This window comes from Nicotiana sylvestris, chromosome 4, assembly GCF_000393655.2.
Source record: "Nicotiana sylvestris chromosome 4, ASM39365v2, whole genome shotgun sequence".
Lineage (NCBI taxonomy): Eukaryota > Viridiplantae > Streptophyta > Magnoliopsida > Solanales > Solanaceae > Nicotiana > Nicotiana sylvestris.
The window spans coordinates 41018492-41043895 of NC_091060.1; the positions used below are offsets into that span (position 1 = coordinate 41018492).

General features: G+C 37.9%; 1 protein-coding gene across 1 annotated transcript; it reads left to right on the forward strand.

The window, feature by feature from the left end:
• The first annotated feature begins 3205 nt into the window (after positions 1 to 3205).
• Positions 3206 to 5658, forward strand: LOC104228285 (transcription factor bHLH75-like). Its single transcript, XM_009780730.2, has 6 exons — positions 3206 to 3718; positions 3940 to 4062; positions 4203 to 4268; positions 4454 to 4522; positions 4642 to 4722; positions 5424 to 5658. The coding sequence occupies exons 1-6, from the start codon at positions 3320 to 3322 to the stop codon at positions 5517 to 5519; spliced, it is 834 nt and encodes a 277-aa protein (XP_009779032.1). The 5' UTR covers positions 3206 to 3319; the 3' UTR covers positions 5520 to 5658.
• Positions 5659 to 25404: the final 19746 nt, after the last annotated feature.

The following is a 25404-nucleotide window of genomic DNA, read 5'->3' on the forward strand; positions in this document are numbered from 1 at the left end:
ACATACTTAAATGAGAGAAATATTTCTTCTCTTTGAATATTGTATGTGTCGTACATGAATCAATCAAACAAATATTTTTACAATTAAACTTTGATCCAAGTTTGCTTTTTGAGATATCCATATTTGCTTAGTCTTCTCAAAGAGCTTCTTGAGACGGTAGAGTCGCGTGCTGATAACGTGTAATGAAACAATAAAAGAAGAATATTGCAAAGAAAGAGGGAGAGAATTCTTATTGCTTTGAGATGAATTATAATGGAATAGGACTTCTCTATTTATAGGGAAACAGTGACTTAGAGACCAAGTAAAATTCCTAAAATCTCTCTAAAATATAGACATTCACCTTAAATACAATTTTGTTTATAACAATCAATAATCAGTGCATTGCGCTAATTTATTCATGTTGGTAAAAGCATTTTACATTTACTGAAAAATTGATGTCTAATAGCCGATGTTAATGGTATCAATTTTGAGAATTTTACTTAAGACTGGTGAAGGTTTATGTGCCTCTCCAGAGTATTTAAAGGAGGATATAGTGAAAAAAAATTACTACTTACTAACTCTAAGTGTGATTGATGCTAAGAGAATTTTATCATAGCTTGTGTCATAGGAAACAGTTGAATGCAAGAAAATGCAACATTACGAGAAAAAACTGTTTTGACAGCAGTTAATGAAATTGGTGAAGATAATTGGAGATCAAAGTTCAGTAGACACAAATGATATCCGTAATTTCTTCTCATCTACTTAAGTCTTGGTGAACAGTATTATTTGATATCTGTACTGGTGGAAGGTAGTACGTATTTTATAAAATGGTCGAGGTTAGTGGCGGAGCCACTTTATGCTAAGGGGTGTCAATTGATACCTTTTTGTTGGCAAATTATACTTGTTAGCTAGGTCAAAATTTTATTTTTATGCATATGTACAATATGTTTACTCCCCTTATTTTCTTCGTGTGTTTACTTTTTAATATTTTGATACAATTTAGTAAAATTTCTGAGTCCGTCACCGGTCAGATGAACGCTAACTTACTAGCGCACTACAATTTTAAAGAAATGTTAGTTTCAGCAGCCAGCTTTATTACATGAGTTTCATATAGTTCTAACGTTATAAACTGCTGTGTAAGGGGTATAAACTTTGCCATGTTTCCATGTCCAAGACTCTGTGCCCTGTTTGTGGTCCTATAAAAAAGTTATGGATCATCATACGTTGGGAGATGAAGTGGTACAATTTCAGTCAAGTTCCAATTGTACAAAAATGACCAGAACGGAAACTCTTGATTGTCTAATCCTTCTTTTTAGTTTTTTCTCTGCATCAGTAAATTTCATGCATCCTTTATACTTCTGGAAATTCGTTGATAAAGTAGCCAAAAAAAGAGTGACTTTTTTTAAAATCCTAGCTTTAATTAGGACTTGAAAATGACAGACGAAAATAAGTGGATCTTGGGTATGATGATGAAAATGCTGATAGGAATGTATATGATTGTCACCCAAGTACTTGTGTGGAGTTCCATCACACTTGTCAATATCGTACTTTAGTACCTTCAATCTTAAAAGATATATGCTACATATTCGAATATTTTGCATCATAATTGCCACTTACAAAATAATTATATAATTATATATATATATATTTGTAATAATTGTTAATTGAAAATTCGATAAAAATAGTAACTAACTTGATATAATAAATTTTGTATAAAGAGGTATATATATATATATATAAGAACAACTACAATTGAAGATAGTTATTATAGATATTTTTTGTGAAAAATATTTAATTGAGAATTCAAAAGAAATAGTAACTAACTTGATATACATATATGAGACAACTGTAATTGAAGGTAATTATAGATGTATTTTATGTGATAAATATTAATTGAGAATTCGATAAAAATATTAGTCCTCAAGCTAGTTTAGTTTTCATCCAACTAGGTTTGTTGATCAAAGCCAAAACTAACTTTGACTTCCAAGTACCGCAAAAATTTTAAAAAAAAAATTATTATCGACTAATATTAATATTAAGGGGCAGAGCTAGCATGCATGGGAATTGGAAAGTTTAGGTTCAGCAGAACCTCATAATTTCTTGTTTGTATGTCTGTTGAGAAATTCACTATATATATATATATTATAAATATTAAATCCTGAATCCGCTTATATAAATAATAGTGCAGGATCAAGTGCTATTATTTTCTCAATAGACAGGATATTATTATCATTATTATCTTTATCAATCTGTGATAACTAGTACGAGGTGGAAAGATTAAAGTGGTCAATGGGAATGTACACTATTGTCATTTCCAACAACTTAATGCCAAACCATTAAAAGACTTCAATGATATTCTCAATTTGGATCATACTCAATCAAAAGTGAGTAATGGTCCCATTTACTTGATATATCAAATGGAAGTGGACCCATCAAGAGATTACATCCACGAATCTCCTTTTATATTTCCCCAAAAATCAAGTCCATTTCCTCCCATCATCGAATATTCATTAAATTGCTTGCCATAGTTTCAAGAACAAATATTATGATAAAAATTTATAGAGATAATTTCAGAAACCTCTTCTCAACTTTCGCTCCGTAATACTATTTTTTCAGTGTATATTACACCCACTTCCCTTATTAAATTACTTAATCATGGGTAAATTAGTATGATTTGATGTAAATGACGTGTGGATAAATATTTACCTATATATTACTCCCTCCAACCCCCTATTATTTAACACATTTTTCTTTTCAAATTGTCCAAAACAATTAGTATATTTTTATATGTTTAAAAATTATTACCATATTATCCTCAATTTATCCTAAATGACATGGCCCGTAGGATCAATCGGTATACAAAAGTTCACCTTTTTATGGAAAGAGAGAATATGGAGAACATGTGGAACCCTCAACACCTCTTATATATTTAATTGTTGATAGTAAGGGTCATTTTGATAATTAAAGTAAGCTTAACTATCTCACTTTATGTAATAATATTTAATTAGGTACATTGTTTAAGAATATAAAAGAAAATTTTTGAAACTTGTGATTTAAAACAAGTCATATAAAGTTATGTAACTATAAATCATCATTCATATTAAAGGTAAAATGAAAAATTTAAGGATATCATTCTTTTTTTGGGACTAAAAAAAAGTCTCACGTCAATTGGGATGCAGAGGGTAACAAAATTTCCCTATTTATTTCGATCAAATATCACCACATAAAATAGAGGTGGGGAGTAGTATTTAAAACCTTGCACAGAAACTAGTACCCTTACATTTGTTCTATTCCATTACCTATCCTATCATATAAAGTACATTAAGATCTACCAAATTTCATGGGTGATCATTCTGCTGCAGATCGTTTTCAGGCTTTGAATTCTTCCTCTTCTTCCCCTTTTATGAACTCAAATAATATGGAACTCCTAAATAGTATAAACCTTGAAGCTGAGAATTTCAGCTCAAATATTAATCAACATGGGTTTTTGGCTTTATCAAATGAAGATTTTTCTAATCATCATCAGCTCCCAAACATGGCTTTTCATACTGATATGAATCTCTCAAGTTCCATTTCTGCTCAGAATATGTATGATCCAGCTGCTGCTGCTCAGTTTTTTACCTTGGGAGGTCCAAGTAATTATGGCTGCAGTAGTAATATGAATTCAATTCCGGAATCAGAGTCCATGCTGAATAATAATATTCCAACTCCTCCACCTCTAGTATCTGGAACTGCCAAGGTCAATATAAATACTTATGTGCTTCTTTTCTTTAGACCTTTACACAGATAGCCGGCTGGATTTACAATTTATATATAGATTATACACGGTTATACATATATTATACATTTGCTAGCTAGTTATATTTAGTTTGAATAGTTGGGTGGGCATGTTAATTCTTCTTCTCTTTTATTCTTTGTGTGTTATAAGAATTGTGTCATATATTTCTTGGTGATATATAGAGCTGTGAAGGGAGAAAGAGAAAAAGAAATAATCAGAAAGAAGCAGCTGAGAAGCCAAGAGAAGTTGTTCATGTTAGAGCAAAGAGAGGACAAGCTACTGATAGTCATAGTTTGGCAGAAAGAGTAAGTATTCATAAATTCAATATATTGTGTTATAATTTGTCAGCTTAATTATCTCATGTACTCATCACTAGAAAATTTCTACGAAAATAAAAAAGACTTGTAAAAGTATGATCTTGATTAATTTCTTGTTTGTGACATAGCTTCGAAGGGAGAAAATAAATGAAAAGCTTAGATGCTTGCAAGAACTAGTTCCTGGATGTTACAAGGTTAGTAATTCCTCAATACACACATACACACACCTTTTCTAATTTCATTTTCAAATAATCAAAATCCTTCTTGAGCAATTATTGCAAATATATTTCCATTGCAGAAAAATTAATTAGTATTATGGTTTCCTTAAATCATCATTCTTGTATAGTAGTAAATAATCAAATTAAAATCCTTCTTGCAGACTATGGGAATGGCAGTGATGTTGGATGTAATAATCAACTATGTCCGTTCATTGCAAAATCAAATTGATGTAAGATTTATAGACTTACTATGATATTATTACATATTGCTACACGAAGTCTAGAATAATAGTTAATGACCAACTTATCTCTAATATACTTTTGTTTTTCGTTGAATTTCTGTTTTAAGTTTCTTTCAATGAAACTATCAGCAGCAAGTTTGTTTTATGACTTCAACTCATCAGAGATGGATGATATGGACTCAATGCAGGTACACCTTTTTTCGTTCCCTCCACTGTTCTTTTTTATAGGTAGAACTACTGAAAATCAAGGCACCCCTCTCTGTGAAATGAGAAAAAGTTTATCAAGACAGGTATCATAGTCTCATTAGTAGTTGATATATAAGCATACCTAGGGGTGGCAAATGGACAGGTCGATCGGATATGAGTATGTCGAAAACGAATAATGCAAAAACAGATAAATTATTTGACCTGACCTATTTTTGATATGGATAGAAAATAAATTAACCGGCGGATAATATGAATATTGATCTATATTATCCATGGCTTCTTGAATATAATCACTTGTGGGAGAATTCCTAATCTTCTAAACTTAAGGAACCTCCAATTTAAGTCTTTGTAAATATAAAAGTTAAACCCATAGGTTATCCATTTTTTAAGTGCGTAATATGGATTATCCATATTGGACTCATTTTTAAAAATTCATTATCCAACCTATTTTTTACCGGATAATATCAATGGATAATTTTTTAAAAAATTCATTTTGCCACCGCTAAGTTATATTAGAAGGTCAAATAAATTGTAAGAGGCTGGAATTACCTTGAAATTTAAGCTACTTTACCTAATGCATATACAATACAATACACACACTTATTTATTGTAGAATCTTTTGACATTTTCCATCAAATTGATGCCTGTGTTGACATTAATTAGAAATGAAATTTGTACGTAGGGAACAAACGGGTATGCAGCTCAAGGAATGGGGAAGATTGTTGGTGAAGGGTATGGAGTATTTCCTCCTCAGTTTCAAACATCTTGGCCTCTTTGACCTACTAATGATCATCATGCTTTAAAATCTGCCTAAGAAAATTAATATACGCACTTGACACCATCCCAATAATATGTAGCAGATAATTAATTAAGTGTATTTTGAACTTCCTTATTGGTAAACCCTTAATTTGTTTTCATTTCAACAATCTTTTGTTCTTTTTCACTTTTTGTATTCTAAGTAATTATTCCAAAAAATGGTGGTGTTATGAAGAAAATCCATTTACGCTGTTAAAATTAGAGGATGAGCTTTGAGTATACTTTACCTTATGTATAATATATCTATAATCCATGTATAATATCTGTTTAATCGTCTATAATCAGTATATAATCTATGTATACCAACTAGGAAAAGTAAACACTAAATCCGACCGGCTATTTATGTAAAAATCCCTTTATGTTTTTGCCTTTGAATATTTGTCTAAACTATCATTTATTTCTTTTTAAACGTTACTCCACTAATTGGACCAGTTAGGATAAAGTTAGAAAAAAGTTGCTTTATATGGTTCTAATGAACCAATTAAATACTTCCAGATTTTTGAAGCATCTAATATTTTGAAACAAATTCATATTGCGAGGAAGACTAATATTTGAAAGTGGAGGGGTATTAGCTAAATACAGTGTATCAGTTAATGAAGTAGAATTGTCTGTATATTTCTAGATTTCAAAAATTAAGTATCAATATAATGTGTACCCTACAAATAAAATTGGGTTATATGAATGTCCAAAGGCTAGGATCCTTCAACAGCTTCAGTACAATGTCTAAAGCAAGATTGAGGAATGTCAGATCCCATCCAAATAATAAAAAAAAAAGAATGAACCATCACAGTCCTGGTCTCATTAGAAATCGTGACATATGAGAATGAAAGAAAGTTATATATATGAATCAAAACAAACTTAATCATGTATATCTAGAGGTCCCTCAAATTGTATCTTTCGGAACATCTGTCTTTAATCAGATTTCTTGGATTCGATCCCTAGGTATACAGTCTTCTTTAATAGGAAGCGTTTAACCCTTAAAGTAGGATTTTCTGGCACGAATCCGGATTAGTCGGATCCATAAATAAATACAGGATATATGGTGGAAAACCACAAAAAAGACCTAGTGACCCTTAGTCTAATGATGGGATGCTATTCAAGAAAATTCAATCATTCTATGATTGGGGTGAGAGATGAAATAATTGGAAGTAGACAGCTTAACTGATTGATTCATTTAGCCAAATTCCATTCAATAATGCTTCAAAAAGTGAAGTATTATGACTGTTGATTATGTCATATTCTTTTGTAGTAACTTAAAAAAACTTTAGCTGGGTACGAGATGCACATCATGCAGTAAGCCCCATCTCGTCTTGGATCACAAAAAAGAAATTAAAAAGAAAAAGAAAGATATGCAAAAAGCAAAAGAAGAAGAAAAGGAAATGGAGAGGTGAACACTGAGCACAAGTGTTTGAACGAATTGCAATCCCTTGAGAAGCCTATAGCATTAAGAAACAAAAAATTATTTGGTAGACCTTAATTATTTGTCAGAATCTGATGGACCTTAAAAAAAATTTGGGTCGAAGACTCTAATTCATGACTAGGGTGGCAATGGGGTAGGAGGGATGACACTTCACACGGTTGCAGGGGGGCAATGAGATTGAAACATGGCAGAATATAAGTGAGAGAAAATATGAATGAAAAATATTTAATTAGGTTAATTGAATATAGAAGAAAGATCGAGTTAACCTGGCAAATGGGGACAGATTGTAAACATAGAGAAAAAGGTGAATAAAAAATATTTAATTTATTAATGAGTATAAGAAATTTTACTCTAACCATGGACGGTTTTTAGTGGGAAAAAAGTTAAAGATGTGAACCAAACCAGGTGACACTGGGCAAGGAAAGCACGGGCCAGTCAATCCAGATTTGGATTGTGTAGAGGCCATAAAGGGGAAGCGCGTCTCACTAAAAAAATTTCATTTTTAAAATTCAAATTCGAAAACTCTGGCTAAGGGAGGTGATTACGTTCAACTTTAATCTTAAAAAAAATAAGTGGTCGCTGCAAATATAATCCGATCTTAGACTTCAGAATCGAATCACACGGAGAACTAAGGTTTAGCTACAACTGTTCACTATCTCTAAGAAGACAAGTTCGAACAATTCCTAAGTTATATATATTAAGATTATTTTTTCTAACTTATTAACTAATAAATAAAAGTAGTAAGTTAACAACTAGAGATACTAAGGGTTGGAGACAATATTAAAGAGGCCTAGAGTTATGATTTCACCAATCGTCGGAATCATTCATGCCACGTCTCCTATAATTTTGCCTAAATATTCTCTACTAATCGTGAGTGTTCACGGCCAATTTTGACCCTCCTTTTAAAAATTAATTTATTTATACTTAATAATTTATAATAATTATTTTTAAAGTATTTTCAAGTAAGAAATACCTATTTTTACAAATTAATAAAGTGATAGTTTTGAAATTAATCGCGTAGTATTAACACTATGTAATTACAGATATAATTACTATTTTCTAGATTATTAAAATAATTCTTATATATACATTACATAGGTTCTATAATTAATTTGATAAATTACTCTTAAATTTCCAGTTAATTAGGTCATTATGTTGGTATTTCGAATTAGTGTTGCAATTTCGAAAAAATAAAGTGTTTTATAAATAGTTAATTAAAATAACAAGTAGTATATATAATAATTGTAATTTTTCTGCATTTATTGAAATTTTTTAAGTTTATATAAATTAAATTCAAAAGGGAATTAAAAGACAAAGGCTACAATTGCAATTTCTCACATCAAAGACAAAATGATCATTTTTTAAATTATTCTTACTCAATTATTCAAGCCCACACGTAATTGCACCCAGTCCAAACAACCCTATCTCTCACTGTGGCGATCCAAGCCATCCTATTTGCACCAATCACGTCACGCCGCATCACTCTCTAATCCCACTCACAAAATGAACACAAGCAATCCTGACCGTCTATTCACACCATCAACGGACCAGATTTAATCCTTCTTTTCTCATTATTTTAAACCAACACACGATTTTATCTTAACTATTGGATTACAAGGATCCAACGGTCTCCGTTTTTTCTTATTAAAACCCATTAAGTCCCTAAATATCAGGACGGTTGATCTAAAAGATTAACGGCCCAGATCCCTTTTTCCAAACTTTAACCTCAGAGACCGACCCCTATATCTCAAACCCTAAAACATTTTCCCCCTACTTTCCCAAAATGCTCTCGACTCTCCTCCTGCCCTAACTCATCAGTCTCTAAGACCTTGCACAAAATCATGCAAGGTCATTTCAATCAAAGCCTGAAACGCCTATGTGTCCCCTACTATCCGCGAATCTTGCTATTTTTTCCCATTTTTGCCGATAGAATTCAAAATCCAAATCAAACTTGACCCCAAATTGTGTTACTAAGCTTGCTTGTTCTTTCCTCTGTGTTTTCAAATCCATGGCATGCATGGTTGAATGTCTTCAGCACCATCAACATTATTCTTGTCCAGAGGTCAAACGCATTAACCTCCGGACATTAGGATTTGTCCATTGGTTCTTTTCCTTCAACGGTTGATTCCTCCTCTTAGGTAAACTCAATATTGTTTTTCTCTTCTGTTTCTTCTGATCTTACTCAATCTCGCTATCATCACCCACCATGCATCACTCTCCACTACTGATTTGAATTTATGAAGCCCTAAGAGCCTTCAATGGCACTATAAATAGAGCCTTTAATTCTCTTACCAAACACACAAAAACACACACACACCTAACTCTGAAAAACAACAACTACATTATCCTCTAAGTGTAATTCTAATATTTTTGAAACCTAGGGTTTCTTACTGAATCTTGTTCTTTATTTCTGAGTACTATTGCTGCTTCGAGCTTGAAGCTTTGAGGTCTTAAGCATTAAGAGAGATCCTCATTTGGTCTGCTACCCTAAAAAAGGTCAGTATATTCCTCATTTCTCATTTCTTGCTCATCTTCTTTGAATGTTATAAAGATGCTAGTTATCTTCTGAGAATTATAGTTGTTTCTAATGTTTGCAACTAGTATAGAAATGCTTATGTGTTTCTTATAATAGTAAATTGTCTACTTTTGATCATTTGTCATGCCTCTTGAATCTTTAATTAATGATTAATCAAGTTGTTACATGGTTCTTGATGATTTTCATTTCTGAATTCCAACAATCTACATGTTTAAGCTATAACATGCTTTGAGTGACTGCTCATGTCTTACTTGAATTTTATAATCTTTCATTGACGATTCTACTTTGATCTTCACCTCTGCCTATTATTTTTCTTGTATTCTGTTTGTCATGTGATGGAGTCTATAATTTTATAGTCCTACTTGAGATAAACTTGAAGGTTCCTAAGTTCATATTATCTACCATTTAACCTAAGCATGAAAATCTAAGTGTTTATATTCCCTTCTTCTCTATACTTTATCTGTCAACTTTGAAAACAACTTCTGGGTTATCACTATGATATTCTCATGATCTCATCTAATTATTGGTTGCATCTGTTGACCTAGTCTTGTTTGAATTGAACTTTCTTCCTTTTATGAATACAAATAGCTCCACTGTACATATTTTGTCAAGATGGAGTTATCCTTTTCTTCATAGAACAAGTCATGATCCTGTTTTGTTATAAGTAACTGATAATTGTTGTCAAGCTGAACTTGGTTGTCTCATGATTAGTTAACACCTTCGGTTATATGTTTAATTCAAAACTTACTTGGTGTAGTACTTCTCTGTCTTTAATATCTTTAAACTACTATTGGTTTTTGTGAAGTTTACATGCATCTATCATTGAGTTATCTTCCACAAAAGCAGGACTTAGTTATTCTGTTGTAATCAAGTGATAATTTTAAAAAAATCTGAAGCATGACTACTTCACATTTAGATATTAAGCTAGACTATATGTGTGAGTTAAACTTGTTTTGATACAATACTTCCTTTAACTGTAACTCATTCTCTTCATGACATGTTTAACTTGATCCTATAATGTGCAAAGCTACCCTGTCTATATGAAGTCACCACCTCACTTGAAATGTTCATATACATCTGACTGAATACTGTATGCTCCTATTTAATTCCTGATTTCAGGTTTTGTCCTGAACTACCCCGTTCATCTCCTTATTGTCAATCTGAAACTGAACCGGATCCTTGAACCTTGTGAGAAGCCCTTTTATCGATATTGTATAAACATGATGGTTCTCTTGGAATGATACTGTTAAGGATATGATTCTGTTGACCCCTTAGGGATTTTATGTTCAAATTTGTGAACTTGTAGTCATGTTGAGAGTTCAAACCAGTTTTTGATATCTTCTATAAAAGTGGCCAGTCATAACTGTTTTGCCTGAATCTTTATTGATGACCCTTAAAGTGCTAAGTAGTATCATCAACACATGTATGTGCTAAGAAGAAAACTAATTAGTTCGCAGTTGGTTTGCTAGATCTACGAGCATTTGTATCTTTGTGTTGTTGCATATATGAACTCTGTATAGCTTGCCTTCCCTTTGAGTGTGCTCTTCTCTAATGATTAGACCTTTAACAGCTTGTGATGTTTCTGCTCCTCTCCAATATGTGTTCGAAAGTCAGACCTTTAAATTCACTTGATATGTATTATTTTATTTGGTATCAAGTGTAGATGGTATGGTGTTATGTTAGGAAGGAAAGTATATTTTGCGGTAAGTAATGCTATAACATTTAGTTTACATTAAAAGGGTCTCATTGGCATTTAAACTTATAAGAAAAGCATGTTGTTAGTGGTTAAGAATATTTGAGAGTAGAGTTTAACTCTAGATTGGGTTGCCCTCCCCGGCACAAGCATTGCCCTGGGCCTTGAGTCCATTGGGAACTTTGAAGTGTCGGGAGATTCGAAGGGGGCATAGACCTTGAGTAGAACTTCCTCCTTAGCCCTTAACTCATTGTCACATTTGATTCTTTAGAGGTTTAGTGTTTAATGACAACAAAAAAATTTCAATATAAATTGTTTGCCATGTATAAGCACTACATTAGTATAATTTTCCATAGTATTTGGGTCCTAACAATTTCTTGTTCATGTCATTTGTTTATATACATTTCATACATGGTTAAATATGTTGAATATGTTAAATATATGGAGTATGTGTCTCATGACGTTTCTCTTTTTTCAGGCATGTACATCATTTGGGCCTACTGAGTTCCTAAGGAACTCAGGCCCAAGTCCCAGCCTTGTCGCATTTTTCTGGAAAGTCCAGTCAGCTGTAGCCGTATTTCTCAATTGTTGGGCCTACCTTCTTGAGGCCCGATCACCAGAGTCCAGTCCTTTTTCCCGCATTTTCTTTGTTATTATTTATTTCTTCCTCATTCTAGTTTACTGCTTCATTACTTTTACCTACTGCCTTGTCGATTTATCGTATTTTGTTATCATGTACATAACATTCATATATTAGATTACATATTTTTATTTTTTTTATTCTTTAATATCAGATGAAACATAGGCAAGCTTTAGATAATATAGGACTTAAAAGCAATTAGTTAGTAATTAATCTTCATTTCGCTAATTCTAACATGCCCGCATCATTATAATCTCATTGTTCAGTTACCTTTTCTTAAATACTTTTGAAGCCCAGAATTTTGTGAAGAACAATAGCCCTATTTTTAGAAAGAAAACTCAGAAAACAATCACTGATTTTACTACAAGAGGTTAAATAGATATTTATAAAAAAGTGAAATACTATCGCCCAAATGAATTTCCAAAGATCGCTCATCTTCAGATTTTAGAATCAAGATACATTTAGGTTCACTTTCTTACAAACATCTTATAGAGTTATATAAACATATATTCCCTAAGTTAACTGTTTCCATAACTTAACCTCTTTTTAGAAGCCTTATAAAATATGGACTACTTTCAGAATTCTTTTAACCTATCTCTAGACTCTTTTATAATTTTACATTCCTCTTAAGTCTTACATCCTTTTTAGATACCCTCCCTTAGATATATATATAGTAAGTCGTTCTTTTAATAGTAATTAATCATAGTATAAATATCTGATCCCTTAAAATTAGTCTAAGTCCTATAGAGCTACCTCAGGTAGATTTTATGGGGTGCCTAATACCTTCCTCTTAGAAGAACAAGAAACCTTACTCATAATCTCACTAGTTAGCAGACCAATAAAAATGTAACTTATTAATCAAATAGGTACCATAGTATATCTTTAAATATTAGGTGGCGACTCTCTTTCATCAACAACAGAGAAACCACAAATTGAATCTTGTCTTGACTTGTGCAAAATAGGGTGCAACAACATGGCAACTCTGCTGGGGACTAACACTTAGGTTTTGACCTTAGCAGCCTTAGACTAATTTGGCATCTATATTTATTTATACCTTGATTTGATTATAGATAAAATTGTAATTACGTGCTTACCTGCTTTATTTGCTCTTTATAATTATCATGCTTATTGCTGCTACACCCTTGTTTGTTACTACTTTATATACATTGTCATCACATTTCTTCCTATCGAGTCTTGGCCGTACACTATCATACACAATGGCACACGAGGGTTGTCTTTTATACCCCTACGAACCTTCTTTTCAAAATACTCTAATTTCAGAGAATGGCTTTGTCAGGTCAACTGACATAACTTCCCGTAGTCTTCAGTCCAATTCAAAAGCAGTAAACACTCTACTCTAGTAAAATAGGTCATACTGCATCAACCTTAGGTGAGTCAGTCCTTGGCACCGACACACAATTAGGAAAGCCACCCTAATGTTAACGGGTCATACACCTAATGACATGACTTATGTGGAAAGACAAACAAGCTTGACAAGACACTTAAAGATCCGAAGCGAACATTTACCCAAAGATTTTTCTTTTACCCACCTCAAAAAATGAAAATCAACCGACACATCCCTAAGATCAACATGGTAATGGGAGCACCACAGAAACTAAAATAGTGGTGAAAGAACATTCATCGGGAACACGGAGATGAAGTTCGAACGCACTTGGGGGCATTAACCACATTGATGAACATCCGAGAAGATAGGTCTCACTCGCCTATTGATAGAATTTTGGGATTCGGCTGAGGTGGTGTTCAAATTTGCCGACTGTGAGTTAGTACCGACATTGGAAGAAGTCACAAGTTTCATAGAGCTGCCGTTCAACGGAAGGAAGCCAATATTGCCAGTTACTATGCCCAGTTACCGGTTCTTAGATGCCTTAGGCCTTGCCAATAGTAGGAGTCTCAAAAGTATCGAGGACGGATGGGTGAGCCTCGACAAGTTGTTCAACGTGTTTGGGCAACGTGAAAGCTACAAATGGTACTCAGGGGAGTTTCAATGTGATCAAGCGACGTAGGAGAATCTCAGGCCTATAACTTTCTCAATGGAACCGTTGGGGTTATTGGTCTTCCCGCAGTGAAGGGCTTGTATCAACATCAACTTGTTACTAGTGGTTCTGGCGACCTTCCGGGGCAATATTCAAGCTACTTTGGTGTCGATGGTGTTAGCTGAGATGATGAGGGCTTTGTCCGCATGTGCGTAAAGGTATGATTTCTTTAAAGGTTGTAACTTGCTTCTTCAGATCTGGGCTAGCGAACATTTCTTCCAGCGCGAGGCCACCATCGACTACTTCGTGGCTGTCAGCAATATGATCCGCAACCATAATGACAGAATGAGACATTGGGTCACCCCACATAGTAAAAAGAGTGGAGGGAAACGATGACCAATTTGACTGGAGAATGGATCAACTAGAAGCTATCCTAGTTAGGTGGAAGGGCAATCTTGAGGAATCCTTAAAAATACTTTATTGAGTTGATCGGATTGGAAGGTATTCAACCATACTCACCCCTGCGGGTCCTCAGACAGTTCGAGATGATACAAGATGTGCCTCTGTGTATAAGGACATTAATATATGAGGATGAGTACAACGGGCATATTCCAATTCCCATGATAAGAAGGCTCCACGAAGAATGGAATGACCTAGTCACAATGCCTATGGGTTAAAACTCGTGGTGTACTCCTGAGTATTATGTATGGATTAACGAGGAAGAAGAGTTGGCCCGGCCAAGCAGAGAGGGTATAGCCTAGTTAGAGGATGCGGTAGCTGCTTTGCAGATTTACCATGAGATCCTGCTACATTACCTGGTAACCACTTCAATGCACCGTCAGGTGGTCCCAGGGTCCATTGACCACATGTTGGCACCTACTGAAGACGATGATCGGGTAGTGGAATACATCCAGATAGAGTCAAGCACAGAGCCAGAACTATCAATGAAAACAAATTGCTTCGGATCTAAATGTGTCAGGTCTAAATGTTTGTCAAATCTCAATGAATGAGGCCTACCTCCGAAAATGAGAGGTCCTTGCGAATTCTAGTAAATGTGCTAGCTGTAATGCACGAATTATTTGCTCTGTGTGATTTCCTGCTTGTATAAATGAAGAAATTGACTCTTGTTCCTTTTCTTTTCTTTCTTCTTATTTTTCCGTCGCTTTATTATTATCCCTAAAAAAGAAAATAAAGTTGGTTTGTGTCGACCAAAACTGGCGGAACCACCAAACTAAGGTCAAAGGGAAAGATGTTAACCGTAGAAGACCCAACTAAGCATGCTCTGGTCATAGACGACATCCTGAGGTGATCGGGGGAAAAAGACAACACCAGGAATTATGAACACGTGGATAGGATGGCCCAGGAAATGGAGTATTTAAGGGAAGAGGTACGTCATATCAGGGAACTAGAACACCTGGCCGTGACAACACTTCTTCAACCACCTCAATTCCCTTATTTGGATTCACTCTCTGAACACTTTCTGTCCATATCACGCCAAAACCATAACACCCCAACTTCAACTCCTACCACTCAAGTCATCCCTCTAGTAACCTCCACTAACCCACCAAATCCTACTTTTCACACTCCTTACGTACTATAATACACTCAGACACCACAAAACCCGCCTATTTCTACCAATTCAACTCACACCCCTCCTCGTGACTGAATTACTTTTACTACCAGCCAGCACATACTTGTGGCACATGCTACCACTCATGAGTTGTATGTTCCCCATGTATATGCCATTTCTGAACCTACCTTTACTGCACCTATCACGGGCAGGGTGACTTATGAGATTGACCAATACGCCGAGTGGAGAGAGAAGCCAGGCGTAAGGAAGAAGACTCAGTATCTAAGCAGTTACAAATGTTGAGAAGGCAAATGAAAAGCCTCCAAGTTTCCCAAGGAAGTGAAATTTTGGACCAGGAGGATCTATGTATTCATCCAAATGTGGATATGTCAGCAAGATACAAACCCCCAAAGTTTGATATCTTCGATGGGACGAGGGACCCTCACACACATTTAAGGGCATATCGTGACAAGTTAGTCGGAATGGGGTGGAACGAGAAACTAAGGATGAAGTTATTTATTAGAAGTTTAATGGGAGAATCACTCACCTAGTATACTCGATAGGATCTGCGGAATTGGAGACTTGGCAAGATATGGCAGAGGACTTCATGAATCATTTTCGATTCAACACAATGATCACTCCTGATCGGTTCGCACTGGTGAACCTGTAGAAAAAACCATCCGAGTCGTTCCAAGAGTATGCTCAGTGGAGGTAAGAGGCCGCCAAGGTGCAACCTCCACTGGACGACAGTGAACTAACCAAGTATTTCATCAGAGCCTAGGAGGGAATATACTTAGAAAATATGATGGAAATGAAGGGACAGAAATTCCCTGAGCTGGTCAAGATGGGAGATTTATTAGAGGAGGGTATAAAATTTGGTAAAGTACAATCCTTGGCTGCTCTGCAGGCAGCCAGCAAGGCCATCCAATTAGGGTCAATCGGTAGCATAAAGAAGAAGAAAGAGGAGGTCTCGATAGTCGTCCTTTACTACCAACCCAACCCGCATCACGGAAGCACCTCTCATTCCCCAAAAAAACCATTCACTACCACCCACCTACGCTCTAGTCTATAACACCCAACCATATTACCATACACAACCGCAATAAAACCCTCATCGAGCCAATAACAGCCAAAACCCATAACGACCATATGCTTATGTCCAAACTACTCCTCACCAAAATTGACTTGCTTACGCACCACGCCTTCATCCAAGCTTTGAGGAAAGGGTTCCTAGAACTTATACCCTAATTGTTGAGCCTCTGGCCCAATTGTTCGAGAGATTGAGAAGAGCAGTATTGATACGCCTAGTTGAAGGAAGGGTTCCTGAACATCCCTCTAAGTGTTTTGATTCCACTAAGAGATTCGCGTATTATTCTAATATACCTGGGCATGATACTGAAGATTGTTTTAAACTAAAAAAAGAAATTGAAATCCTGATCAAGAGCAGAGCCATCCAGTTCACTCTGGCACCGCCCAATGTGAATCGCAATTCACTGCCAAATCATCAAAATCAGGGAGCTAACATAATCACATTGGACGAAGAGTATGACCTAAAGGGAATGATTGTCACTATAGGAAATGTATAAGCCGCCAGGATCCCTCCTAAAAAGTCTTTGATTATTACAGTACAACTAAGGCCTATAGTGACGATTCAGATTTATCTGCAACAACCTGTCACTGCTACCAGATACGAAGAAAGTCGGGAATACAAAACTGTCCCATGGATGTACCAACAAAAAAGGAAGGCCAAAATGACAGACTCTGTTGTAGCCTATGGTATGACCAGGTCTGGGAGATGCTACGCTCCTGAAGATGTCAATCGAGGAAACCCGGGGAGAGAAAAAATTCCAAGAAGGAACATAACAGACCTAGAAGCCACCGAGTTTTGGAAGAGAATGTCAAGTAGAGAGTATTATGTAGAGGAGTATCTGAAGAGAAATCCGGCACAGATATCAATCATGGATCTACTAATGAGTTCTGACAGTCATAAGGACACCCTATTGAAAGTACTAAGTAGGGTAAGTGAACCAAGTAACACCACTAGTGAGGTGCTGGCCACGTCAATTGGGAAATGGACGAAGCAAACATGATCACCTTCAGAAGAGACGAACTTACTATCAAAGGCGCAAGCCACAACAAGGCTTTTTACATCACTGCCAAATGCGGAGACAAAGTGGTTTCCCGAGTGTTGGTCCATGGAGGGTCAAGAGTCAATATTTCTCTGCTCTCCACCTTATGGAAGTAGGAATACATTTGAGAGAAGTCCATTAAAGCCACGTGTGAGAGCCTTTGATGGTTTGCAAAAGGATGTTATTGGAGAAATTTATTTAGCCTTGCAGATCAGGCCGGTTTATTTTCCGGTGTTGTTTCAAGTAATGGATATCTCCCCTTCCTGCAACTTGATGCTGGACACGCCCTAGATACATATGGCAGGGACCATGCCACCTATTTTTCACTAATGCAAGAAATTTAAATGGGGATGTCAGGAGATCGTGGTTCATGTCGAGTGGGGTCACTCCACCTATTTTGAGTATGTTTTTCCATTCATTGAAGGGCTAGACGGAGTTTCCTAATGTTGTGGAAATCATACAGACTACCGAGATGGAGAAGGCTGAACAAAACATGGGAATGTAGTCGCCGTATAGATCCAAGATGGCTATGGGGGAGATGATGAAATATAGATACAGGTCAGGAATAGGGCTGGGAGCCAAGTCAAACGGAAACACAGAGCTAATTGAACCAAACAGGCAAAAAGGAAGGGTTGTCATAGGATATCAGCCTCCGGAAGGGGAAGCTCGTACCATTAGTTTCGGGAAAAAGGTTTTTGTGCCAGAGCATGTTGCAAGTTCGGGAAAAAGTTCAGTACCCGAATATGATATCATCGACGGGATGGGAATGTTGTTCGTGAATATAATTGAAGAATGCTATGAAGGGACTGACATCAAGACACCGACTATCAAGGATGTCGAACTAGGGGAAGAGCTACGGAATTGGACCGCTAGTCCGTCTTTGGTTCACCAGGAGTTGCGCAAGTGCGATTATGACAGAAACTTGATGCTTTAGTTCTTGCTCCAAATTCCCAACTTGATCCGAGCCTCGTCTGATTGACACGGGGCCCCCGCCTGAACATACAAACAAGTTTGGAATCATAAAACAAACTCACTCGAACTCTTGGAACACCCAAAACAATATTAAAACTCTGAATCACACCCTAAAACCAATTGAATCAAACTTATGAACTTCAAGTTCTTCAATTTACTTCCAATACGCCGAAACGTACTTAAAATACTTGGAATGTAACGACCCGACTGGTCGTTTTGCTTTTTAGAACCCCGTCTCCCTAAATAAAACTTCTCGCGCTTGCTTTAACTAATTTATGACCGGTGGGGATGGTTGGTTAGGGATTTGGAAGAGTTTGGGTTGAAATAGGCTCACTTGATTCCCTAAGATTTTCTTAAAAGGCTAAGTTAGAATTTGGTCAACTTTTTTAGCAAACAGATTCGTACTTCTATTTTGACGGCTCCGGAGGGTCCATAGGAAAATATGGGACCTGGGCATATGCCCGGAATCGAATTCTGAGGTCCCTAGCCCCAGTAATGAATTTTTATTAGAAATTGTTAAACTGAAATTCTAAGGATTTAAAGAAACTAAATAATGATTGATCATGTTGGTATCGGGCTCGTATGTTTGTTCTAGAGCCCGATACAGGTCTAATATAATATTTAAGACTTGCCCGCAAATTTGGTGTCAATCCGAGTAGTATAAGCACGTTTCGGCGCGTTAAGAGTGAATTGAAGAACTTGAAGTTCATAAGTTTGATTCAATTGGTTTTAGCGGGCGATTCTTAGATTTAGCATTATTTCGGTAATTCTGAATGTTCGAGCGAGTCCGTTTTATGATTTAAAACTTGTCGGTATGTTCAGGTGGGGGCCGGGAGCCCCGAGCGTCAATCGGACGAGGCTCGAGTGAAGTTGAAAAATTTTGGAAGAGCTGAAGCTTCAGGTTGTTGTCATAACCGCACCTGCGGTTGGTCAGCCGCTGGTGCGAGACCACAAGAGCGGTCGTTTTCTCACAGATGCGGCCAAGGCAGGCCAAGCCAAAGCTGTAGAAGCGGTTACGCAGAAGCGGCTTCAAGACCGCAGAAGCGCTCCCAGATCGCTTGGCCAATTCGGCAGATGCGGCCTTCCTCTCGTAGAAGCGGGACCGCAGATACGTTCCCCTGACCGCAGATGCGGAAATCACTGAATCAGTGAACTTCATTTAATAAAGGTTTTAAGCCATTTTGGCCATTTTTCACTCACCCATTGGGCGATTTTGGAGCTCTTGAGAGAGGAATTTCACCTGACATCTTAAGGTAAGTTTATCCTACCTATTTCTAGTTTAATACTTGAGTTTTGGGTAGATTAACACACAAACACTAAGGAAAAATCAAGGGGTTAGAGAAAAACCTAGGGTTTTGATAAAAGTTGGATTTAACCACAAACTTTTGTTGTGAAATGAATTACAAATCATATATTATTGATCCTTAGGTTATAAAGAACAACTCTCTTCAAAAAATTTTGGAATCCGGGCACGTGGGCTCAGGGTCGGATTTTAGGAAACTTGTGTTTAAGGTTGGAAAATTACTCACGTAATTAAAATGCGAAATTTTGAGCTTGTATTGACTAGTTCCTGCCTCGTTTAATTAGTTTCGGATTGTTCGGCTCCAAATTGAGGGTTTTGAGCACGTTCTTGGTATTGGAAGTACACTTGGAGCGAGGTGAGTCTCCTATCTAATCTTGTAAGAGGGAATTATCCCCATAGGTGATATAATCAAATAATTTGCCATTAAATGTGGGGGATACATACGCACTAGGTGACGAGAGTCCGTGCATAGCTACTATTATGCTAAATCCGGATAGTCTAGGACCCAAAAACATGCTTTATGTGATATTCTTGTAACTTTATATTTAATTTGGATTATTTAAAACATGTTGATTATGGTAAATGAGACTAGTAAGAGGAACATTATCTTTCTTTGCCCTTTTAAAGAGAAGTTGATATTTCTGTTGCTCCCCAGACACATATTCTTGTCTGCTTGTTGTTGTGTTTAATTACATTTGACCGCGTCGCATGTCTAATTCATGAGCGGGGTAATAGATGCATCTATGGTTCGCGTCATTCGACCCTCGGGAGTGCACAATTTACTTTTATGTTGGATCGGGCCGTACGATCTCGGCACTACTTACGCATGCTTTTACTCAGTATTTTTCTATGGATTGAGCTTTGTTATATGCCCTGAAATGTAAGTGGCAAACTGTGATATTATCTAGGAAATGACCTGTTATTTCTTGTTATAAACTATTAATTATTTGTACTAGCCCTGCTCAGTATAATTCATTTCTCATATTGTTTGACCCTAGTAAGTGTCAAGTTGACCTTTCGTCTCTACTTCTTCGAGATTAGACAGGATACTTACTGGGTACATATTGTTTATGTACTCATACTACACTTATGTACTTAATTGTGCAGGACTTGAGGCAGGTACATCTGGTTACCAGTCTGGTGCGCATTCTTGATCAGTGTCCGAGACTTCCACGGTGAGCTGCTCCCTTCCTGTGCCGTTCAGTAGCATGATGGAGTCTCTCTTTATTTTGGTTGTCTATTATATTTCAGACAGTAGGATGGATTTATTCTTTTGTATATTCTACTAGTTGCCCATAAACTTGTGACACCGGGTCTTGGCACACACATTGGTAGACTATTCTTTTGGGGATTGTATAACTATTTTTGTACGTGACTAATTATCACATGCTTTTAATTTCAAATTTAGAAATTTTTGTACTTGTTTTGGTAAAGTGAAAATGAGAACTTATTAATACTTCCGCGTTAGCTTGCCTAACAAGGGTGTTGGGCGCCATCGTAACCTATAATAGAATTGGGTTGTGACAACATGGTATCAGAGCACTAGGTTCACGTAGGTCTCACAAGTCATGGTCAAACCTAATAGAGTCTTGCGGATCGGTACATAGACATCTATATTTATCTTCGATAGGCTATAGAGTGTTCAGAAAACTACTCTTTATTCATTTCCTATCGTGCAGTGGTTGGTATACTAAATTTCCTTCTTTTATTCTCTCACAGATGGTGAGGACATGTACGGCTGATGTTCCAGACCTGGGAGGAGCTGCTCCTCCCATTGCTAGAGGCAGAGATCGGGGGAGGGCACCGACCCGAGGTAGGGGACGAGGGCATACCAGAACTGTCTCAGTAGCACCACCAGCAGATCTTGCAGGAGATCCTATCATTGAGGAGCAGGGTGAGGTGCCTGCGGCTAAGCCTACCATGGCGGACTTTATGACAGCACCGGGTTTCCACGAGGTCATGGGACGTATGCTGAAATTCATGACACCATGACTCTAGGCTGGTTTATTTCCAGCGGATCCAGCTACATCACAGGCGGGAGGGGGAGAATAGACCACTACTGCTTAGGCTCCTGGTTATGCAGCTGTAGTGTATCAGACTTCGGGTGCACTACCCGCAGATGGGGCTCAGCCAGTTGCTGTAGTGGTGCCCAAGCCCAGACCAGCTGCGGATGGTGACCCGCAGAAGTTATTGGATAGATGGACTAGGCTTCACCCTCATGTCTTCAGGGGTAAGCGTCATAAGGATGCCCAGAACTTCATAGATAGGTGTAGGGATAGACTACACAACATGAGGATATTGGAGTCACATGGGGTTGACTTTACTACTTTTCAGCTGGAGGGTAGGGCCCGTAGATGGTGACAGTCTTATGTTCTTAGTAGGCCAACAGGATCTCCTCCCATCACTTGGTGTCAGTTCACACAGTTATTCCTGGACAGGTATATCCCACGCTCTGAGAGGGAAGAGCTACGGTATCAGTTTGAGTAGCTTGAGTAGGGTTAGATGTCCGTGATCGATTATGAGGTGAGGTTTTCTAAGTTGTCTCGCCATGCACTCATGATACTTCCCACAGATGTAAGGAGAGTGCATAGTTTTGTTGCGGGGTTGCACCCCGATATTCGAGCTAGCATTGCCCAGGAGGTGGAGATGGGTACTAAGTATCAGCTAGTAATGGAGATTGCTCGCAGGATTGAGGGTTATCGCCAGAGGGGTAGAGAGCAGATTCAGCAGGACAAGAGGGCCCGATTTTCTAGAGAGTTCAGAGGTGCCCCAGCTAGGGGTAGGGGACACTTCGGGAGGGGTCAGCCCAGCAAGCCCCCGTATTCAGCAGAACCACCACCTCCCCGAGGTTCTCCGGTGAGGCCTTATTTCAGTGCGATGCTAGAGGGTTCCTACCATCCACCAGCTATTCAAGACTCCTCAGGCGGGTATTCTAGTCATCAGGGTTCTTCTAGTGCTTACTTCAGTGCCATGCCAGAGAGTTCATATCACCCCCCAGCCATTTAGGGTTCTTCTAGTGGATATTCGGTTCAGCGGGCTCAAACTTCAGGGTAGCAGGATATGGTGCCGAGAGGTTACTACGAGTGTGGAGATCCAGGTCATATGAAAAGTACCTGCCCTAGGCTTTAGGTCAAGGTACTACAGTAGGGTCAGCAGCCTATGATCTCAGCACCGGTTGCCCAGCCGTCTAGAGGTGGGGGCAGACTAGTAGAAGTCATCCTAGAGGTGGAGGCTAGACAGGGAGAGGTCAGCCAGCTACTGCTCAGTCAGGTGGAGGCCAGCCAGTCGGTGCTCCAGCCAGATTCTATGCCATTCTGGCTAGGCCAGATGTATTGGCCTCAGATGTCGTCATCACAGGTATTATTTCCGTCTGCGGTAGAGATGTTTCGGTATTATTTGATTCAGGGTCCATCTATTCATATGTATTATCTCTGTTTGCTCATTTCCTGGTTATTTCTCCTAAGCCTTTAGGCACTCCTGTTCATGTGTCCACTCCTGTGGGCGATTCTGTAGTTGTGGATTGGATCTACCGGTCCTGTGTGGTCATATTCTGTGGTTTCAAGACTAGAGCGGATCTCCTGTTGCTTGATATGATCGACTTTGATGTCATTCTAGGTGTGGATTGGTTATCTCCACATCACGTCGTCCTAGATTGACATGCCAAGACTGTTACATTAGCAATTCCAGGGTTGCTGAGGTTGGAGTGGAAGGGTTCCACAATTGACACATCTAGTTGGGGTTATCTCTTTCCTAAAGGCTCGGCATATGGTCGAAAAGGGGTGTTTGGCTTATCTGGCTTATGTTCGAGACACCATAATAGAGTTTTCGACGATTGATTCAGTTCTAATAGTCCGAGAGTTCGCCGATGTGTTTCCTTCTGATCTTCCCGGCATGCCATCGGATCGTGATGTTGATTTCTGCATTGAATTGGCTCCAGGCACCCAGCCTATATCTATCTCACCATACCGTATGACTTCAAAAGAGCTGAAGGAGTTGAAGGAGCAGTTTGAGGAGTTGTTAGCAGAGGGGTTTGTTATACCCAGTGTATCACATTGGGGTGAACCAGTGTTATTTGTCAAGAAGAAGGATGGGACTATGCGGATGTGCATTGATTACCGCTAGTTGAACAAAGTCACCATCAAGAACAAGTATCTGTTGCCTCGTATCGATGATTTGTTTGACCAGTTGTAGGGTGCTAGGGTGTTCTCTAAGATCGACTTGAGGTCAGGGTATCATCAATTAAAGATTCGGGACTAGGATGTCCCTAAGACTTTTCCGGACTAGATATGGCCATTATGAGTTTTTGGTAATGTCCTTTGGCTTGACTAATGCCTCAGCAACATTTATGGACTTGATGAATAGGGTGTTTAGGCTTTATATTGATTCCTTTGTCATCGTCTTCATTGTCGACATCTTGATATACTCACGTAGCCTGGGGGAGCACGAGCAGCATTTGCGAGTAGTGCTTCAGACCTTGCGAGAGCAGAAGCTATATGCTAAGTTCTCCAAGTGTGAGTTTTGGCTAGAGTCAGTGGCATTCTTGGGGCATGTTGTGTCATGAGAGGGCATTAAGGTGGATCCCAAGAAGATTGAGGCAGTTCAGAGTTGGCCACATCCTACTTTAGTGACCGAGATTAGGAGTTTCCTGGGGTTAGCAGGTTATTACAGACTATTCGTGTAGGGATTTTCATATATTGCATCACCTATGACTAGATTAACCTAAAAGGGTTCTCCTTTCCGTTGGTCCGATGATTGTGAGGCGGGCTTTCAGAAGTTCAAGACAGCTCTGACTACAACACCAGTTCTTGTGTTGCCTTCCGATTCAGGGATGTATACAGTATATTGCGACGCTTCACGCGTTGGATTGGGATGTGTATTGATGCAGGAGGGGCGAGTTATTGCATATGCTTCGCGTCAGTTGAAGATTCATGAGAAGAATTATCATGTGCACAATTTGGAGTTGGTCGCGATTTTTCATGCTCTTAAGATATGGAGGCATTATCTGTATGGGGTGTCATGTGAGGTTTATACTGATCATCGCAGCTTACAACATTTGTTCAAGCAGAAGGATCTCAATTTGAGGCAGCGTAGATGGCTTGAGTTACTGAAGAATTATAACATCACCATTCTTTATCATCCGGGCAAGGCAAATGTGGTTGCGGATGCCTTAAGCAGGAAAGCAAAGAGTATGGGTACCTTGGCATTCATTCCAGCAGAGGAGAGGCCACTAGTTTTGGACATTTAGTCCTTAGCTAATAGACTTGTAAGGTTGGATATTTTAGAGCCCAGCCTAGTTTTTGCGTGCGTGATTGCTCAATCTTCATTATTGGGGTAGATCAAGGCCCGATAGTTCGATGATCCATATTTGGCAGTTCTCAGAGAGACAGTGTTGCAGGGAGGTGGCAAGGAGGTTTCCATTGGCAAGGATGGTTTTTTGCGACTCCATTTGATGGTCTGAGGGAAAGGATACTAGAGGAGGCACACAATTTACGGTATTCCATTCATCCAGGTGCGACGAAGATGTATCGTGACTTGAGACTGCATTACTGATGGCGGAGGATGAAGAAGGACATAGTGGAGTATGTGGCTA

Bases quoted from the DNA above. Each gene is read 5' to 3' on its own strand.
- LOC104228285 (XM_009780730.2), top strand. From the start codon at position 3,320: ATGGGTGATCATTCTGCTGCAGATCGTTTTCAGGCTTTGAATTCTTCC. The intron at 3,719-3,939 runs GTCAATATAAAT...GGTGATATATAG, and splicing joins TAGTATCTGGAACTGCCAAG to AGCTGTGAAGGGAGAAAGAG. The intron at 4,723-5,423 runs GTACACCTTTTT...ATTTGTACGTAG, and splicing joins ATGATATGGACTCAATGCAG to GGAACAAACGGGTATGCAGC.